This window comes from Bos taurus, chromosome 22, assembly GCF_002263795.3.
Source record: "Bos taurus isolate L1 Dominette 01449 registration number 42190680 breed Hereford chromosome 22, ARS-UCD2.0, whole genome shotgun sequence".
NCBI classification, from domain to species: domain Eukaryota; kingdom Metazoa; phylum Chordata; class Mammalia; order Artiodactyla; family Bovidae; genus Bos; species Bos taurus.
In genome coordinates, this window is record NC_037349.1 from 6,193,379 (window position 1) to 6,213,586 (window position 20,208).

Genomic DNA, 20,208 nt, shown 5'->3' on the forward strand with positions numbered 1-20,208 from the left:
CTGTCTCTGAGATTCCTTTTGGCCCTGGTGCACAGAGGCTGAGCTTCCAGCATCAGAATCAGGACAAGGCAAGGGAACCCAAGGCAGGTTAGGCAGTCAAGTCCAGGCACCTCGCACAACCCACAAGGCCACTGATGCCCACCCTCACCTCTCAGCGGCAAGCACGGCGGCCTTTCCTCTCGCCTCCAGAACAAAGACACTGCCCAGAGTGGGGGGAGCCTCCACATGGGCCCTCTCCTGGGCATCACCGTGAGGATGCTGAGTCCTGTCAACAGTTTCCCAGGATGAGTGCACACCAGCGGGAGTTTCTGTATGTCCACCAACCAGCAGCACACAGCTCTCCACGTGGGCACTGAGGTCTGGTCACCAGCAGGGTGAAGGCCAGCAACAGGCGGCAGCAGCAGGTGGCCAGGTGCCCGGGAGGAGGTGCCAGGGGCCAGGCTCACTCCCACCCCCACCGTCTCCTTCCTCCTGTTTTCTGTGGCTAATGTGCCACGTGCATCTCTCTAGGTCACCTTTCATCCTCTCAAGGACACAGTGGGAGACAAATCCCATCTGGAACTTTCCTCATCATCTCGTGTGCTCTCCCCACCCTTGGAGCATCTCAGCTCCTCCAGAGATGCAAAGGCCAGGCTCTCACCCTTGGGATGGGTGTCCGCATGAAATATCCTTTCCAGGGACTTTCCGGGTGACCCAGTGGTTAAGCTCCATGCTTCCACTGCAGGGGCTTAGGTTCAATCCCTGATGAGGGAACTAAGATCCCACATGCTGTGTGACACAGTCAAACAAACAAACAAAAAAAGCCTTTCCAATCATCCCTGGGGCATCCATGCTTGACAGGGAAGCCTGGGAGGGAAACACAGCGCCCAGACGACCAGCCACAAGTCCCTGGGGACACGCCCTCCTACCTTGGTCAGATCCATCCCAAGTTTGAGCTGAGAAATGAGGTGCAGGATCACACTGCGCTGGTCCTCCATGACGCCCAGTTCTGTCTCTTCCTGATCTTCAGTGTCGCTTTTCTCATCTTCGGACAAAACCAATTCAGGGCCTGAATTTGGCTAAAACAAGATCATCAATAAAAATCACCAGCTGGTCCCGAGAAGGGAGGCACAGCACCGCACCCATGTTCTTTGGCAAAAGGGCAGAGAGCCCAGGCTCGCCCAGAAAGAACCTCACCAGCTGGTGCTCCTGGCTGTGGGGTGAAGACGATCTTTGGGGTGCAGGTCCCGCCTGCAAGCGCTGCAGGAACTCGCTCATCTTCCCCCCCTCATCAGTAAGTGAACATTCTGACCTAAGCACTTCCCCTGACAAAAAGCTTCCTGCCCCCCAAGAAACTATTAATAACTGTAACATACCAGCATGCATCCATTCATCTGCACTATTCCCAAATGATGTTCTCCTGTTAACTTGTACAACCCACCACAGCTAATGTAAATTTACACTATAAGTAATGCAAATTTCTGTTTATCAGCAAACATCAGACGCTTCTGAAATTGACATTACCCTTATTTATGTGAAAATTTACTCTGAAATTATTTCTACTCCCATTAGTTAATATCAAGATGGCAAGTGTGACCGAAAAAGGCTCAGTTGTTGGCATTCATTTAGGCAGGGAAACAAAAATGAAAACGTAAAGAAAAAGCCTGAAATGGAACAACAATGCTAAGCTTCAATCCACCAACAGACCCTATGCTTTCCTTGATGCAAGTTTTATTCATTCAGTTGCTTGATTCCCATTTTCCAAATTACACAGAAAGCAGGCAAGTTAATACAATGTGCCAGGGAAGTAGCTAAGAGCAAAATTTTCTGATACCTAAGTGCCAAAGAACTCTTCTCTTGAAAGAAACCACCATTTTATTCACCATTCCTCATTTATGTTCTCAAAGTACTTGTTTCTCTATCAGCAAAAGCACTCCACACAAAACATGTTGTAATTGTTTCTAATTTCTGTTGACAGGTCAGACACAATGAACTTAAAATACAGAAACACAGGAGCTTGAACGTTTTCATATAAAAGGATACAGACTTGTCCAAATATCCACACAAAAACTAACAATTTTCAACCTCAGGAGACAGAACCATGGCATCTATTTCCGATACACACAAGTTACTTGACTATCACGGTGTTGATAATCATCGGGCTTCACACACACATGCTGGCTGTTCCTCCCCAACGCGCCAGAGGAAATAAGGTATTTTTCCCACTGGGGTAGCAGTTTTTAAAATTTCAATTGAGGGACTTCCCTGATGGTCCAGTGGTTATGAACCCACCTTGCAACAGAGTGAGTCTCGGGTTCGATCCCTGGTGGGGGAACTAAGATCCCACGTGCCGTGGAGCAACTAAGCCCGTGTGCCACAACTGCTGAAGCCCAGGCCACAGCTGGAGAGGGCGTGGGCCACAAAGATCTCGATGATGCAGCCAAATACACACAGAGCACATGTATACCTGTGATGGATTCATTTTGATATTTGGCAAAACTAATACAATTATGTAAAGTTTAAAAATAAAATAAAATTAAAAAAAAAAAAAGTAAGAGGAAGACTTCAATTGAAATAGACGTCTTCCTTAGACATATTTCTCAAATTATTCCCAAGTCCACGGGGCTGTCCTCCAGCCAAGACTCGCGTTTCCATCGTCTGCCTGGTTCCCCAGACTCACGCCACGTGTCTTACGTGACATCACCGGAAAGGTGCTTTGCTGGATATACTGAAACAACCGAGGGCCTCTGTCCCCCCATCGTGATCCAGTGGACGGACCTGAGCGGAGTCTGGGGCCGTGCTGGGAAGCCAGGGGCAGGCGGACAGGAGCCCAGCGCCCGGTGGCCGTGTCTCTCCTCCAGCTTCAGCTCCTCCGCCGCAGCGCCCGTGGAGATCAAGGCCGCTGCGCTTCTGCACCCGATGGGCTAAGTCAGGGCCACCCTCCCACGCACCTGTCCTCCTCACTCTCCTCGTTCCTCTCCTCAGCATTTTAGGGGAATTTTAAAGGGTGGCTGCCTCTGTGCTCTGTGAGTTTGCATCTCCAATCAGGTGCCACTGAAGCCAGAAAGCTCAGACACCCACCCTTCAATGCGAAGGCGAAAAGTGTTAGTCTCTCAGTCGTGTCTGACTCTTTGCAACCCCACAGACTGTAGAGCCTGCCAGACTCCTCTGTCCATGCGGTTCTCCAGGCAAGAAGACTGGAGTGGGTAGCCATTCCCTTCTCCAGGGGATCTTCCCAACCCCGGGATTGAATCCGCATCTCCTGCCCTGGCAGGCAGATTCTTTTACCTCTGAGCCACCAGCAAAGCCCGTGCCTCGGTGACGCAGCTGCTGCCTCCTCTGCAGCGATCTGACAGGCAGGAAGGATTAGCAGACTGCCCTCCACCCGGGGCAGGGGGGGCAGGAGAGGGCAACACCTGGCATCTGTGTCAGGAGGAGAAAGCACAATCGAAAGCAACTGTGGGACTTTCCTGGTGGTCCAGTGGCTATTCTCTGCAATCCCCATGCAGGGGGCCCAGGTTCAGCCCACACCCTGCAACTGAGAGCCCAGGTGCCACAAGTAAAGACCTCACACAACGAAGACCTGGCACGACCAAGAACATTTAAATAACTTGTTAAAACAGAAAGCAAATCAGGTTACCAGCCTGCACTGGAGAAGGCAGGCGTGGCTTTCAAGGTCCCTGCACATCTCAGCAAGAAAGGGAGCGCCATGGGAAAAGACCCTGAAGAAGAACAGATACCTGTAGGTGTACAACTGCATCACTGCTGGGCACCCGAAAGGAACACAGCATCGCTCATCAACTGTTCTCCAAAACAGAAATTCAAAAAGAAAGGGAGCTCCATTTGGAGTGCAACTAACTGTTCCTCCTGAAATGAGTTGCTCTCGCAAAGTACTGAGTGCGAGGTAAACAAATCAATAGCTCAAGTCAGCTTTGCGAAGTGAAGAAGGCTTCTTTTTTCTGAAACTGTGATTTTTTCCATCTGCCTATAGGCCAGTGCATGGGGAACTCTCCACCCCTCCCATCCGTAGCCACTCTCAGGGAGGTGCTTACAGACCACCCAGACCACACGTCTCCTGCTGTCTGCCTCCCTTGAAAACTAAACCCAGCCGGTCCCTGATTTCCAAGGAGCCAAGAAGCCTTCTGTGAGATCCTGCCACAGCAAACAGACATTACTGTGCACGCAAGCCTCTCCAGCTCGTCCCACTCCAATCAACGTCACATTTCCCGTGTCTCATGATACCACCAGGGACACTGGCTCCAGCAAAGAGAAAGCAGGCCGGTGCACAGGCCCAGAAGCTGACTCACTCCAGGGTGACTGGTGGCCAGAACTCCTGGGGGCCCTGAAGTCCCGTCAAGGGAAGAAAGGCCGCGGGGAGTCTGACACACATCCCCTCACTGGCACAGATCCTTAGCAAACTGTGCCCTAAGCTTAAACAAGGATCCAGTAATATTCCTGTTTCTTCCAGCTTCTGAGAAACTGCAAAAGAGTCTCCTACCAGACCTTGAATAAATAATCAAGTTTTTTTTATTTTTTAAAGCTGGTTTCATTCATCACTTTGTCTGTGAACATATTAGAGAACCATCCCTCCTCCAATTCCACCCAAACTGGAACTCAATTCGTATGCAGAAAGTGAGACCACTTTTTGTGTGGGTCTCAAAATGGGGATGTGTGGGACTTCCCCTGTGGCCCGGCAGATAAGAATCTGCCTGCCAATACAGGGGACATGGGTTCAATCCCTGGTCCAGGAAGATCCCACATGCATCAGGGCAGCTAAGCCCACATGTTGCAACTACTGAAGCCTGAATGCCTAGAGCCTGCGCTCTACCACAAGGGAAGCCCCAGCAATGAGAGGCCTGTGCACTGCCTCGGTTTGCTGCAACTAGAGAAAGCCCACTCACAGCCACAAAGACCCAGAACAGCCAAAAATAAATAAAAGTAAATTAAAAAGTAGCAATTATTAGAAAAATAAAACAATACAGGCATGCGTAGATGGAGAGTAGACGTCTCCAACAGGGCACATCAGCCTGAAGGTCAACTGGCCGTGTGAACACCAATTTGTGGGCACCTGCAAAGCACCCACAGTTAGCAGGGTCTCTGAAAAATGGAGAATTCGAAGAACCAGCTTTGATGGAGTTTTAAAGGCAGAAAACCTCCCTTTTCAAGGTCAAGGGCTTGCAGATTCTCCTGCTCTAACATGAAATCCACAACAGCGGTAACGGTCAGCAGATCCAATCTCGTTTCCACAGTCAGGCCCACGTGCTGGTCGCATCCTCCCCCGCCCGCTCATCGAGGTCTGCTCCTCTCCCCAGGGGATCAGAGGTGGCTGAACAGTGTTTCTCCACCTCAGAAGAAAACTGAAAGGAAAAAAAACGGCTTTATAACACTGAGAAAATTCCTAAGACCTGATCAAGAAGCATCTTCAAATCCCCCTCCCCCATCCCCTGGAGAGCTCTGCAAATGAGCCAGCTGGGCAGTAAAAAGGTCTGCAAACTTGAAGATATAATGGAATTAGGATATGCTGTAAAGAAAAGCAGACTTTGGGAAAATGAAGCTTTTAGTAAAAACAAAAATTATGACTCAGGATTTCTACCACATGAGCACCGCAGAGTGTGGTGCTACAACAAGCCAGTGACTCCTGCGTTGCTAGCAAAAGGGAGGACGGACAAGCGGAGGGCCAGGAAAAGGCCGACAGGCAGCTGGCGCCCCCTGGTGGCTCAGCAGTGACGTGGCCCCCAGGGCAAGGGCTCTTAAGGACATTCAATGAGGTATCTACTGCTATGGGACTTTCCTGGCCGTCCAGTGGTTTAGACTCCCTCTTCCAATGCAGGGGGCGAGGGTTCGATCCCTGGTTGGGGAGCTAAGATCTTGCAGCCAAAAAACAAAACAAAACATAAAACAGAAGCAGCGTTATAACAAATTGAATAAAGACTTTAAAAATGGTCCAAAACAAAAATCTTAAAAAAAAAAATCTGTCACCTTTGACATTTCACACTCAAATCGGGGAGGGACGGCATTTTATAGAGTGGGTCTGCCTAGAATGACCTCAGGCCTCTCAAGGTCTGAAGGGTCATGGAAGTGAGCTGGGCTCTCAGGCTGAGAAGTGGTTGAACAGGAGACGGTCCGAGCACCAGACACGCCCCTGCCTCATTACCGATCTCTACGCCTCATCAGAGAGGGAGAAGCTCATCCCCACTTTGGAGTCCAAAGCCAGAAGCAACATCGCAACTCGTGTTAGATCCATGTGGGTCCCGCTGCCCTGTCAAGGGGAGCACTGGTGTCTCAGACACATTGAACTTGGCTGGTGTCTCATCCTTTTCACAAAAATCTCCACTCCTTCATACAAATGCAAATTCCAAGCAAGACTGAAATTCCAATCTCTTTTATTCAATACACACGTGTGATGTAATTACAGTTGGAGTCAGTTCCAGGGAAAAAACCAACCAGGAAACAGACATTTATCTTCAGAGTCCATGCAGTTCCCTATCGGAGGCCTCACTCCGCGCCACGCTCCCCAAACCCACCCTCTTCCCAGCCTCATTTCTATCTTCCCCTCCTCTTTCTTCACGGTGATCTCCCCTGCTGTCTGGACTGAGGCCTGGGGCCAATACAAGCAGCTGGATCTACTACTAATGTCCGCTTTAACCCAGTGACTTAAATCAAAGGGCTGAACCTTCACCTCAAGGCCTTAGAGAGAGGCCTGTGCCCTACCCAGCCTTCCAAGAAGTCGTTTCACTGCTGGGCAGGGAGCAGCTCCCCATGGAGCCTGGAAATACAGCCATGCAGGTCTGAAGGGTTTCCTCCAGTAAGGATCAGATGGATGCCGGCAGCCAACTTTTGCCAGAAAAACAAGCATCCTGACAAGAGGTATTTTTAACTGGACTACATCTTCAACAGAACGACAGAACCCACTGAGCTCTACTGAGCTGCAACTTTCCCCAAAAGTCTACCAGATCAAGACAGAAAGCCAGCAAGAAAATGAACGTCAACTTCTCTTCCAGCAGCGAACATGCTGCAGCTCAATCGTTTTTCAAAAGTCTGGCATCTCTCCCTGCGTGCTGGTATCTCGGCATGGAGGTATGGGTGGGCTGAGTCAACCCAAAAACCTTGACACTGAATGCGAGAGCTAGACGTAGCCCAGATATTGTCTTTACAGGAAAAGGGGGGACCTAGCCGTGCCAAGAACACTGTCTGGTATTCTGAGGGCCACCAAGAGGTGGGTGGCAGGGAAGAGGACCCCAAGCGTCACCACCCTCAGATGCCCTCCATGTCATGAGCACGGTAGCGGGCAGAGGAGTAACTGGGAAATGATGTGGCCTCATATGCCACGTGCTTCTCAAGGTCACAGCTACACAGAACATGCAACGGCATGCGATCACAGCCACCAGGGCGAGCCAGCTTTTGCTCACTAAGGGATACAAGTCAAGAGAAGGTGGTCTTCCCAAAATGAGAGGTTTTAGAAAAAACAGGAATGTGAAGCTGAAACATGGAGAGCGCTGAGGGGGGCCAGCGCTGAGGGCCTCCCAGACTGGGAGGGCGGGTGAATGGAGACAGACGAAGGGAACAAAACAGGGAGCACGGCGAATTCCAGAAGAGCAAGAGGATCCGGGTGTCTAAGAGGTACAAGTGCCCAGGGAACAACCACCAAACCAACTCTGTTTTGGTTCTACTGATGATGGTGTTACCGCCTCTTCAGTCTCTGGTCATTTTTTCTCCATCTTGGTATTTACAGTGTATGTAACCAAGTGGTCACAACCAGTACTCTATCCTCAGAGCGCATCAACACATCAGTGTCATCTGGCACCCTAAGAAGCCCCATCTAACAGCCCGAGGTCACAAGGATTGGCACAGAGGGATCCAAAGTCCCAGTCCAACTTGGGGATCCAATCAGCAGCACTGGCAGAGCCCAGGGCCCCCACGGCCGGCCGGCTGTGCAGCGAATTCCACTGGCCACGTCCGCCCTCACTCCCCAGTGGTAACCATGTACCGTGGGACAATCGAGGGCACAGCCCTCGCTACCACACGCCCGGAACAATTACTCCCCGAGGACAGACATGGATGTGATGCTTGTCCTCTGAACACGCGGTGGCAACCGCGGGGACCTACTGTTCTCCCCACGCTCAGTGCATGCGGGGTTTCTCCTCCAGAAGACTCTCTCTTGCGCCTGTCTCTAATTCCCCAAAAGGAGGCCATCCTGGCTGGGTGGGAGGGTTCTCGCTCGAAGGATGGATGCTCGTCTCCGGTCAGAAGTCATGACAGAGGGCTGCTGACAGGCGCAGGTCTTTGGGTGGTGTCAGGTCCGGCTGATGCCCCTCGGCCCAGACGCAGGGTGGCTGCCAGAGGCTCCTCACACGTACCGTCCTCTGTTCGGAGCCGCGGTGGCCTCAGGCGACCAACTGTGCCTCAGAGGCCGCCCCTGCAGCTGGAGGACCTTATCTGGCCATTTGGAGGTCTGTACGAGGCCACAATCAGGGAAGACCTGATGGAGGAGTCGGCTCCTAGCTTGGACAGGTGCAAGTACAAGCATGTCCACGCCTGGGGGAGGCTGAGCTGGGTGCCGCTGATGTCACAATCCTTCTCTGCTGCCTCCCAGCGGCCGCGATGGCTCTCTGGCGCTACCCACACATACACACACACTTCCCACACTTGGCTCTCATAGACTGGAAGGACAGATGCTCGTCGTGAGCAAAGGGGCCGACCTGCAGAAAGGTTAATTGTACATCAAACACACCCCGGAAGATAAGAGGAGATTGCTGCTGGGGAGAGGGAGCTGGAGAGGCGGGGCAGGCATTCCTCATCAGGAACAGCACACCGGGAGGATTGTAAAGGCATTCCTTTCAAGACACACGGGGGAGGCATTCGAGGGGGGAGCATGGCCAAGCCCTTTTCCATGTCTGCGTGTCTGCTTGGAAACCATCTTAAAAGAAAGGAATTGCGAAGGAGCAAAGGAAACTTGGAGAAAGGGCAGCAGGGGAAGCGGCAGCAGCGAATGAAGCGGGAATGACTATGCTGCAGTTGAGGCTTGGGAAGCAGGTCAGCGGCCCGGCCCAGGCATGCAGGCACCCGGAAGCGAGATGAGGGCGCAAACGCAGTGTGTCAGGCTAAGGGCCAGGGCTGTGTCCGGGGCTTTGTGACCTTTTCTGCAAAAGTCCGGCCCTTTCCAGCCTGAATTCACAGCTGGGCGAGGGCTCCACGAAGTTCTGCGGGGTGAGGGCGTGCCTACCACACCCTGGTCCTCGGACGGTGCTGGAAGCACAGGTCACGCTTCCCAACTCACAGGAAGCCCCTGAAGATGGGATGAAGGTCACGAGAAGGCAAGAAAGAGGACACATCATCGCAGCTCTGTGGGGCAGCCAGGCATCCGGGGAGAACTCTGAGCGGTGGCTGCAGACACGCCCTGGATGTAAATCCTGAACCTGCCGCCCTCCACCTGGCAGGCCGTCTCCTCACCTGTGAGACGGAGATGGTACCACCCATCCCTGGGGAGGGGGACGCCGCGGAGAGGCTCAGGGAAGATGGGGCATCGGTGCAGAGGGAACGCTGAGCAAAAGCCCGCTGCTCTCCTGAGGTCGAGGCACCCTCGCCGGGGACGTGGGGGCCCTTGGTGCAGGGACCTGGAAGCCACAGCTGAAGCGCCCGCCACCCCCACTTGGGCTCATTCCCATCCTAGCAGCACCCTTCTGGAAGCTGCAGGATGCCGCCCACATTCTGTCCCAGGCCCTCCCCAGCTGAGGACTTGGGGGCCACAAAGATCCAGGCCCCTGAAGCACCAGAGGCAGCATCAGTTCCCAGACCTAGGGCTGCAGCAGGAAGGGATGCATAGGAATCCCCCTCGCAAATCTCAGCCGAGGATCCCGGGAAGATCCGGGCATCGCATGGGACAAACAGCACGGCAGCCAGGACAGAGACTCAACGCGAAGGCCATCCCAGGCCCCAGGGTCCGGCTGTGGTCTGTGGGGAGTGATGGGAGTGGGCGGCTGCTGTCCAACGCTACTCAGAAAAGGTGGGGAAGAAACTCCCTGAGTTCCATCCTAGCCTTTCTGGACTCTGGTAAAAGAGAAAAGTGGTGGTTTAAGACAAAAAAGACCTCCCACCCTTAGGGAGTGCTGAGGGATAAGCAGGTACCAGACTTGAATGAGTTACCACCACACCCGTCTCCTCAAATGCGCATGATCATCACCTGAGATACTGAAGACAGAAGGATATTCAGGTACAGGCCCTGCATCCTACAAGTGGGGTCTGCAGGAGACCCTTCTCCTCCAGCCCTGGGTGGGAGTGGCAAGTTTCAACGCATCATTCGAGACCTTAGTTCAGCTGCGCTTCATGGGGGTGGAGGCAGTGCCTCTATCCTAATCAGGACTCCATGAGCACCATGTCTGTGCCCAATTTGGCACTTACCCAATTGCATTTTTTTTTCAATACTTATGAGCACCATAATTTCTAAGTACCATGGGAGGCTTGATTGCTAAGTGTGCTTTTTTTTTTAAAAAGGATGATATATATTAATAGTTTGTTATCAGAAAGTTTACTTATCTCTTGGCCATGCCTCGGGGCATGTGGGACATTAGTTCCCTCACCAGGGCTCGAACTCACGTCCTGCATTGGGAGTGTGGAGTCTTAACCACTGGACCGCCCGGGAAGTCCCTTTGCCTACCGTGTTTATGCAACAGCACATCTATCTGCTTTCCCGTCAGAGCAGGACTGCCAGGACTCTTTTGGTACAAGGAATACTGATGATTCGGGCTGGCTGCTTAGGGCTCTGGGTCAATGTGAATTCGAAGCCTCTTCCAGGTTGCAGGAGGATGAAGGCCCTGATCCATCAGCAAAGTCAGCTGGGAGTTCAGGAGGGGAGACTGAGGCTGTCAGCACACCCAGCTCAGAGCTCCCTGAGGACAGGAGACTGTGTACCTTGGGTTTCCAATTCTAGAATCGCAGCACAGAGGCTGGTTTTGTAACAAGTGCTCAGTTAAAAAAAAACACACAAAAAAACAACCTGTAAGCACTGAATGAAGAAAACTAAAGAAAAATCGGAAAAAGTAGAGCCTGCACGGACAAAATCCAGATTTAAATTGAAAAGGCCAGCCAATCACAGAAGATTACCAATGCTATAATCTCGCTCATGTGAGATGCCCAGAACAGGTCAGTCTATAGGGACAGGAAGTAGATTAGTGGTTGGTGGGGGCTGGGGGGATCTGGGGGTGACAGCTAGGAGCTAAGGTCCTTTATGAGGTGATGACAATATCCTAATGCTGACTGTGGTGCTGGGAGCATCCTGAAACACACTTGAAATGGGTGGGCTGACCTGGCCTGTGAATGATCTCAATAAAGGTGTCATTTTAAAATGACAATTAAAAAAATAAAAGACACGTGATGCCAAGTCAGACAAGGCCAGGAGGAAGGTGACTTGTGCGCTGCCAGACTCTGGGCCGAGTCTCGCCAAGAAGCAATGCTTTAGGGCAGCAGAGAAAGAAGGGGCCCTTCCAACAGGAGAGACACAGCGGTTAGGGAGGTCTGGCTGAACCCAGATGATCCATGGCTTTGACCTTACACCTCGACTGGGAGAGCCCATGTGACTGACTGGCTTTAAAACCATTTGTACACTGATGGCTTCTAAACATACATCTCAGATCAGCCTTCTCCCCTGACCTCCAGCCTCGTGTGTCCAAAGGCCTGTCCATACCCGCCTGAGCAATTAGGCAAAACCATGGACTTTTAGACTCGTCCAAGCCCTCACCCTGGAACCTGTGAATATGGTACTTCACATGAGAAAGAGGCTTTACAAATGCGATGAAAGCCTGGAATCAGGGTGCTGGTCCTGGGATATCCAGATGGATCCAACAGAATCGTATTATCCCTAAAATGCAAGACTCTTTCAACTGGCTGTGGTCAGAAGGAGGTGTCCCCAGGAGAACGGGTCAGAGAGAAATAGCACTGGTGGCTCTGTGGATGGGGGAATGGGGCCACGAGCCAAGGGCAACAGGCAGCCTCTCACAGCTGGAAGAGCCGAGGGGACTGAGTCTCTGGAACTCCCCCGTGGCCCAGTACTTAGGGTGTGGCTCCCCTGGTGGCTCAGATGGTAGAGTCTTCCCGCTATGCAGGAGACCCGGGTTCAATCCCTGGGTCGGAAAGACCCCCTGGAGGAGGACACAGCAACCCACTCCAGTATTCTTGCCTGGAGAATCCCACGGACAGAGGAGCCTGGTGGGCTGCAGTCCATGGGGTCGCAAAGAGTTGGACACTGAGCGACTAACACTTTGCCTTTCCAGTGGTCAGGACTCGGTGCTCTTACTGCACAGCCTATGTCCAGTCCTTGACGGGGGAACTAAGATCCTGAAAGCGATATGGCCAAAGAAAGAAACTGAGTTTCCCCTACAACTATCAGAAAAAATGCTTGGTTTTAGCTCCATGAGACCTGTCTGGGACTTCTGACCTATGGAACTACAAGGTGACCCGTTTACATTGTTTTAAACCAATGAGTCTGTGCCAGTTTGTTACAGCAGCAATAGAGAACGAGCATACTAACAGGATCTCAACATATCACGTCCAAAACACACCTTTCAGCTCCCACCTCCAAACTGTGCCCCTCTTTGGCTCAGAACGTGGCAACTTTGCTTTCCCAGGCTCTCAGCCGAAAGCCTCAGCAGCACCCCTGAGCCCACGCTTACTCATGTTCCCCCCACACCGCTCGCCCCAGCAAACCCTACAAGCTGCATCTCAGTGCTGACTGCTCTTACAGCCTCCACGCCCTGCCACCGGCCACCGTGAACCCTCACTTACTTACTGCACCCCCGTTCCGGCCAGTCTCTGGGGCCCCCACCCTCATGGCTCTGTCTCCTCTCGGCAGCCAGAAGGCATCTTCTGTCATAAGGCAGATCCTCTGACTCCAGTGCTCAAAACCCTCCCCGCTTCCTTCTACATTAAAATCCTCCCTGAAGCCCACAAGGCCCCCCTGCTTCTCTCCCCTTCCTTCCCAGCACACCCCTCCTGCACCCTCCTCGGGCCCCACCATCCACCTCCTGCTCCTTGGGCACGTGCAGTGCACACCTACCCCAGGGCCTTTGCACCTGCTGTTACCAACCTCCAGCCCCGCCCCAAATCCTGCCTGACTCCCCCCCTCCCTTCCCTCAGGACTCACTCGAGCATCACCTGACCTGAGTGACAGCCTCGTGGTCCTCTCCGCCTCCCCCTCCCCCAAGCTCTGCTCCAACTTCCAGCACAGATCACATCCCATACCGACAGATCACACCTCCCCACAGAGAAGGCCTGCTCTCGGGAACCAGGCTGTGTTTTATTCACACTATCAACAAAGTCAGGACACACACACTGACGCTGACATACTCCTTGAAGGAATAGATACACTTGGCTTGGCCCCTTTGGAGGTGAGCAACTACTGAAGATCTCTAAGAGGCTGATGAACACACCCCAGGCCCCGGGGAGATGGCCTGTTTAAGCAGCAGTGTGACTGTCACAGGGCCGATGGGCACTGAGAACCACTCTAGAAGCTTCCTGCAGCCGCGGCCCAGCGTGAGGGAGCGTGGAGAGCAGTGGGGGTGCCGGAGGATGCCCCGCCCCTTCCCTTATCCAGACAGACCCGTCAGGCTCCGTGGGAGGCACAGGAGAGAGGCAGACGGTCCAGGACATGGCCTGGGCTCCCCTGGACCTGCGTGGACTGGGGCTGGGCTGCGTTCCCAGCTGTGGGGTCAACAGGAGCTCTTGCCGGAGCCGTGGGGAGCAGTAAGGCGGCGGCAGGCAGTTCGGAAGGAAGGAAGCAGCGGGCCCTGGAGGCAGCAGATGGAACCAGCGGCCACTCTGGTCCCAATGCCTGCAGGTGGCATTATTTTAGTCAACCAGGGACGGCAGAGGAGAACTTAAGAACTCAGACATGGCATCACTCAATTGGGAAAGAGCCGTTAGCATTTCTTCTCCCCTCTCAGGCCCACACGCAACTCAAGGGCCCCCCACCTTTCCTGCTTCACTCACCATCCTCCCCGTCACCCAGGCTGAGCCTGCAGGCTCACGGACACCTCCCCAGCACCCCAACAACCACCTGCTTATACACCCCCCTGCCTCCCCCACCTCTGCCATCACACTCAGGGCCTATTTGGGCACATCTCACAGAATCCCAGCTCTTCCCAGACTCTCACCTGCTCCAGACCCCTCCTCTCACACTCGTCTGGCACCACCAGAAGGTTCTTCCCTGAACACCTGCTTCTCCATTTAAAGTCTCCCACTGCCCAGAGACAATGATCTACTCCCTAAGCCCAGCATCTGGGGCCTTCCTCCCCCAGACCCCCTTACTCATATCCCCTCCTGCTGCTCACCTGACCCTCCTCCAGCCTAGACTTGCCCTGCTTGACGTGGCAGCCACCAGCACTAAGCAGATACGGGAATTAATTCGAATGAAACACACTTTGCCCAGCCTCACTGGGAGTACTTGGGCTTCCCTACTGGTCAGTGTGCAAAGAAAACATGTTCGTCACTGCAGCAGGCTTTACAGTGACCGTCCTCCCAACTCATTTCCAGGGCTCCAGCATTTGTTATTTCTCTGCGGCAAGACCACGCGCATCCTGGCGAAGGTGCTGATGATCCCGGGGCCGAAGGAGTCCCTCTCTCCTCTCCTTCCCTCTCCCGCATGGAAGCCTCCCCAGGGTCATTCACAGGTTACCGCCGCCGTGCCTGTCTTTTCTTAACATTTTCACAACAAAAAACTCAGTGAGAACAGATCGTTTAAAAAATCTGAAATGCTGACTGAAGCACAGAAGAACAATTTTACAAGGGCCTTCACCGCCAAAACGAAAAGGTGATGGAATGATGTATGGCGTTTTGGGCGGGGGGGCGGCGATAGAAAATGATTCTGTAACTACAGATTTCAAGGAGTTCTACTCTCTCTGATTTGCCTCTGTCACAACCACAGACGCACATCGAGGACAGAATTCTGACTTTCTGTATCCACAGTTACTGATTTGAGCTCTGTGCTGTATGATGGACTTCTGATTCGGCCAAGGTTAAGCACTTCTATTCAGAAGTGAACACAGGAGACTAGACTCGATGGCGCCCCCAGAGTGGCTGTTTCAGACTCTACCCTTAATGCTGCTAACTGATGGATCACCTAGCTTTTCCTGCAAATTATGCACAGCCATGGGCTCAGCCTCTAAGGCAGGGATGGGGAAAAAAGACACAAAGCTAGGAGAGGCTGCAGGACGGACTGGGGGGGAGCTCGGGATCTGGCCTGCCTAACCCACTGTCTCCAACCTGCAGCCCCAGCATCACCAGAACTTGATGGAAATGCCAGGCCTGGGACTTCCCTGGTGGTCCAATCGTTAAGAACCCACCTGCCAGTGCAGGGGACGCAGGTTCAGTTCCTGGTTCGGGGAGATCCCGCGTGCCTCGGGGCAACTACGTAAGCTGCGTGCCACAACTGCTGAGGCCTGAGCTCCTAGGGTCTGTGCTTGGCGATGAGACGCCACACACGGCAACCAGGGAGCAGCCCCTGCTTGCTGCAACTAGAGAAAGCCCACATGTAGCAAAGGAGATCCAGCGCAGCCCCCTTCCCCCAAAAATGCTTAATAAAAGAAAGAAAGAAAGAAATGCAAAGTCTGGGTCCTATCCCAGACTTTCAGAACCCAGAACTCTGGGGACAGGCGCCCAGAGCTTGTGTTCTGTTTGCGTTCTGATGCTATTTTTGAATCGAAGCAGAATTTACATACGATGCAATGTACAGGCCTTACTGCATAGTTATGACAAATCACTTTACACATCCGACTACTGGTTTAACATCTTAACTGTTATTAAGTGTACAGTTCAGCTGTATCAATTCTATTCATGTTACTGGGCAATAAATTTCTGGAACTTTTTAGTCTTGTGAAACTGAAGCTCTATACCCCCTGAACACTCCTTGCTTCCACCCTTCCCCCTGCAGAGCCTGAGGGTTACCGAGGCCCCAAGTGATTTGGACACACGTTAGCACTTGAGGAAAGCACTGCTCCTATGAAGAAAGGCCAGAGGGACTCCAAGGACCAGCCCAGAAAAGCAGCAGGCGTGTTGGAGGGCTGGGCCCCAGGAAAGCCGGTAGCAGGAAGTGTGTCACAGTCTCTAACGCCTTTCCAAACTTAATCCTGAGAGCTCAGTGTGGACACAGGATCCAGTCATGGACACACGGACAACTTTGCCCCAAATCTCAGGTAGGCACAAGTTAAAGAAGGAAATTATATTTCTCAACATTAGACCAGGTCCTGGAAATTTTTCTCAAGGACCCAAAAGCTGGATGAGAAAGTTATAAGCTTGGACTGGAAGAGCATCAGCGGCTACAGCACGTGTTCATTTAATTCTGACTCAGGACTGTATCTGTCCAATTTCATCATTTCTGTCTCTCACTTGAAAATTCCCAATTGGTTCTCTCCAGGGAAAATTTCCCAGGTGGCTCAGTGGGTAAAGAATCTGCCTGCAATGGAGTAGACTAGGTTCGATCCCTGGGTCGGGAAGATCCCCTGGAGGAGGAAATGGCAACCCACTCCAGTAGTCTTGCCTGGGAAAGCCAGTGGACAGAGGAGCCTGGTGGGCTACAGTCCATGGGGTCACAAAGAGTCAGACATGATTAAGTGACTGAGCACACAGCACACACAGTGAAAATTTGGGGAGGGGATGATAAGCCAAAGGAGATAACTGGGGGTCCCACAAACTACAGAATAGCTTTGACTTGCTTCTGAGTCATTCGAAGCAAGAGGTATTTATTGTCCTTTGCAGGTAAAATGGGATCGCATCATGAATGGCAAAGTCAAAGCCCATTAAACTGTTCTGAAGATAACACTCTGTCCAGGCCATCAGGGATGACACCATTCGTGGGCGAGCTAGAAATTTTAGAAACGATCTGAAGCTTGGGCAATTTTAGACTCTACTTCTCTTAAAAAGTCTCTAGGGGGCTTCCCTGGAGGTCCAGGGGTTGAGACTCCGTGCATCCAGTGCAGGGGGCACAGCTTCGATCCCTGGTTGGGGAACTAGGAGCCCACATGCTGCACAGCGAGGCCAAATAAATAAAAGCCATCCATTTTTAAAGAAGTCCCCGGTGTATATCTATCATGTCCTGATCTCTATAAAAACTAATAAACTTAGGGAAAAGCATCCGGGAGAAAATAGGCTCTATCTAGGGTTTCGGTGGGGGGTGGGGGAGAAAAAGAATAAACCAGAAACAAAACCACCACAGCTCTTAACTCCACAGTGAGGAAGCACCAATAAGCCTCCAGTGATGCTCCAATCTCTAAATCCCACTCAATACACTTTGGCTCAAACAGCTGGCATTTTCTCTGCTTTTTAATTTGCATTTTGTAAGACTATTTTTCTAGTCACAGTGATAGCAGATATTATTAAAGAAGGTTTCCCTGTATTTTTATCTGAATGGGAACCGATACTCGGGATCCAAGAGGGTAATTGCAACAGTGCATTTTTTCAGATTATTCCACTGCCATAAAATCCCAATGAGGCTTACTACATCTTCTACTTTAAAAACCATCACAGTATCATACTCTGCCTTGTCCCACTTTCAAATGCTTCATTCAGTGGAAACTTCAAGGGGAAACGTGTGAGACAGTTGTAACCATCCCAGAGGAATGAGAAAACTGCGTGGTTACAGCTATTCATGATCAGAACTGTGGGTTTAAAACCAGATTTCAAAAAGATACATGCATCCCAGAGTTCACAGAAGCACTATTTACAACAGCCAAGACATGGAAACAACCTCCGTCCAGAAGATGGATACAGAAGATGCTGCGTATTATATATAATGGAATATTACTCAGCCACAGAAAAGAATGAAATAATGCCATTCACAGCAACACAGAAGGACCTGGAGATGATCAAGTAAATCAGACAGTGGAAGACAAAATACCATATGATATCACTTACATGTGGAACTTAAAATATGGCACACAAATGAATGTACCTGTGAAATGGAAACAGACCCCCAAGACACAAAACCAGACTCGTGGCTGCCAAAGGGGAGGGAGAGTAGGAAGGGTCGGGAGTATGGGGTTAGCAGATGCAAACTAGTCTATACAGGAAGTGTAAACAAGGTCTTTCTGCACAGCACAGGGAACTATATTTAATATCCTGCGATAAACCACAATGGGAAGAATATGAGAAATAACACACGTAAGTGTAACTGAATCCCTTTGCTGTAGAGCAGAAGTTAACACATTGTAAATCAACTATACTTCACTAAAATACCATTTTTAAAAAACTGGATGATATTTAGCACAAAAAGACCACAATGAATTTTAAGGTATGAATGTCTCAGGTAGGACCTACACTCTTTTAAACACTAATTCTTTTTAAGACCATTCTGAGGCACAGAATTTCCATTTCTCCAGCATAACAGAGCCCTGCGATGACTCTCAAAGCTAGGCTTCCTGTCACTTGGGTAGACGTTTGATAAATGCTCTATTCCTGAACGATAAATCTTCATCCCATTCATAAAGCATGATCATGAAACACATCCTTCATGTGAGTTTAAAAATACCCTGTGGTAGATGATACCTTATTTGAAATTGATATTTAACTGAATATTTTACCATGCTACCATCCAATGTCTTTAGAACTAAAAAAAAAAAGAAAAAAATGTTTAACTTCTGACATTATGTGCTTCATTTTCTGAGAAATAAAACTATTGGTTTTGTTTTTTTTTTTTTTCAACTTGATAAGTATCCTGCATAAAACTGTCTTAAGGGGCTTCTTTGGTGGTTCAAGTGACTAAGACCCTGTGCTTCCTATGCAAGGGGTCAGGGAACTAGATCCCACATACCGCAGCTAAGAGTTCAAAATGCAGCAGCTAAAGATCCTGAGCGCCACAACGAAGATCTGGTACAGTCAAATAAATACATTTCTGAAAAAAGACCCTTAAAGAAACTGCCTTAAAGCCAGCAACAATCAACTGTGGCTGGAGATGAAGGGTCAAAGCCAGGACCACTTGCAGAATGACGGCTACGCATTTTGACTTCTGCCTCTGAGTAAGCAGGGGGCCCGGGGAGAAGGTCGCAGGCAGGAGGACCAATGCTCTCCATGGCAGGATGCTTGATTCTTGCAGATGGTGTTTCCCAGAAGGAGGGGTATACACAGCAGCTCAAGTACATTCCCACAATGTCGAACTCCCTATAATACTGCCACCACACACACTGCAACACAGCAGCTCATCCCAGTGGGCGACCCTAGACACCAATACGCAACAGTCTTCTGAAACGAGCGCTGACTTATGAAAGGATGTAAAAGGAATCTGACTCTCAAACTGACTCAAGGAAGGGCTCCTCCACGGGGTGAAGTTTTACGCTGGCTACTGTAACGATGACTGTGATCGTCATGTCTTAGCGCTCAAAGTACACCCAAGAGGAGCGCAAAACATTTTTCCCACACAATGAAGGATTGATTGGCTTAATACAAAAAGGATTCTTATAGAAGTCCGACTGAACTGAAAGAAAATACAAAGGCTATGACTAAAACATTAAAAGCAAGAGAAATACAAAGGGCTAATAAATACGCGATGCATATCCTTAACTTCATTCGTAATTATAAAAACAGAAATTAAACAAGAAACCATTTTTCTTCTTAAAAAGCACCGGTAAGAAAACAAGACCTTGCTACTCATCCCTAATGGCAAAAGAAAAGGACAGTAGCGGCCCTCACACAATGCCGAGAGGGTAAATTTGGTGGAGAGTCTTGGAGAGCAATTTGGTAACACTTTGCAACATTTTCAATTCCCACATATGCTGGGAATTCCCACATATGAATTCTGCTTAAATTTCACTACTCGACAGTTTCCCTATATAAGACATCTGTGCATTATGTGCCAAATATGTGTCAAGCACTATTTGTAAAAGAAACTGGACAATCTGAAAGTCTCTCGTGGAGTCCGGTTAAAGAAATTAGTGGTTCAATATTGATAAATTACAGTATGTGATTCCATGACTTATGAGACACAGACTTGAATGCTTTGCGGCTGTTAAAAGGAATGCAAACAATATACCTATGGTCTATTGTTAAAAATGAAAGAGCCATGTTATCTATAGTGTGATTCCACTGCTGTAAAAACTGTTTAAAGCATGTATGTTTGCTCTGCAAACAGAATCCCCAGGAGAGAGACAGCAGCTCCTTATAGGTGGTCGCGTTGGAAGAACAGTGGGCATTTCCAACTTCCTACAAATCCTATGCTGTATTTATGGAACAATTATGTTGTTTCACAGTAAT

General features: G+C 50.5%; 1 protein-coding gene across 8 annotated transcripts in view; it reads right to left on the bottom strand.

Moving 5' to 3' along the window:
* OSBPL10 (oxysterol binding protein like 10) overlaps positions 1-20,208 on the bottom strand; it is a 362,790-nt gene that overhangs the window by 56,078 nt on the left and 286,504 nt on the right. For 7 of the 8 annotated variants that reach the window (XM_059879973.1, XM_059879967.1, XM_059879971.1 and 4 more), the window contains exon 7: positions 909-1,058. The exons of the other annotated variant lie outside the window; for it this stretch is intronic. In XM_059879973.1, the coding sequence (XP_059735956.1) occupies positions 909-1,058 (150 nt within the window). The remainder of the gene's footprint in view (positions 1-908; positions 1,059-20,208) is intronic. 8 annotated transcript variants of the gene reach the window in all.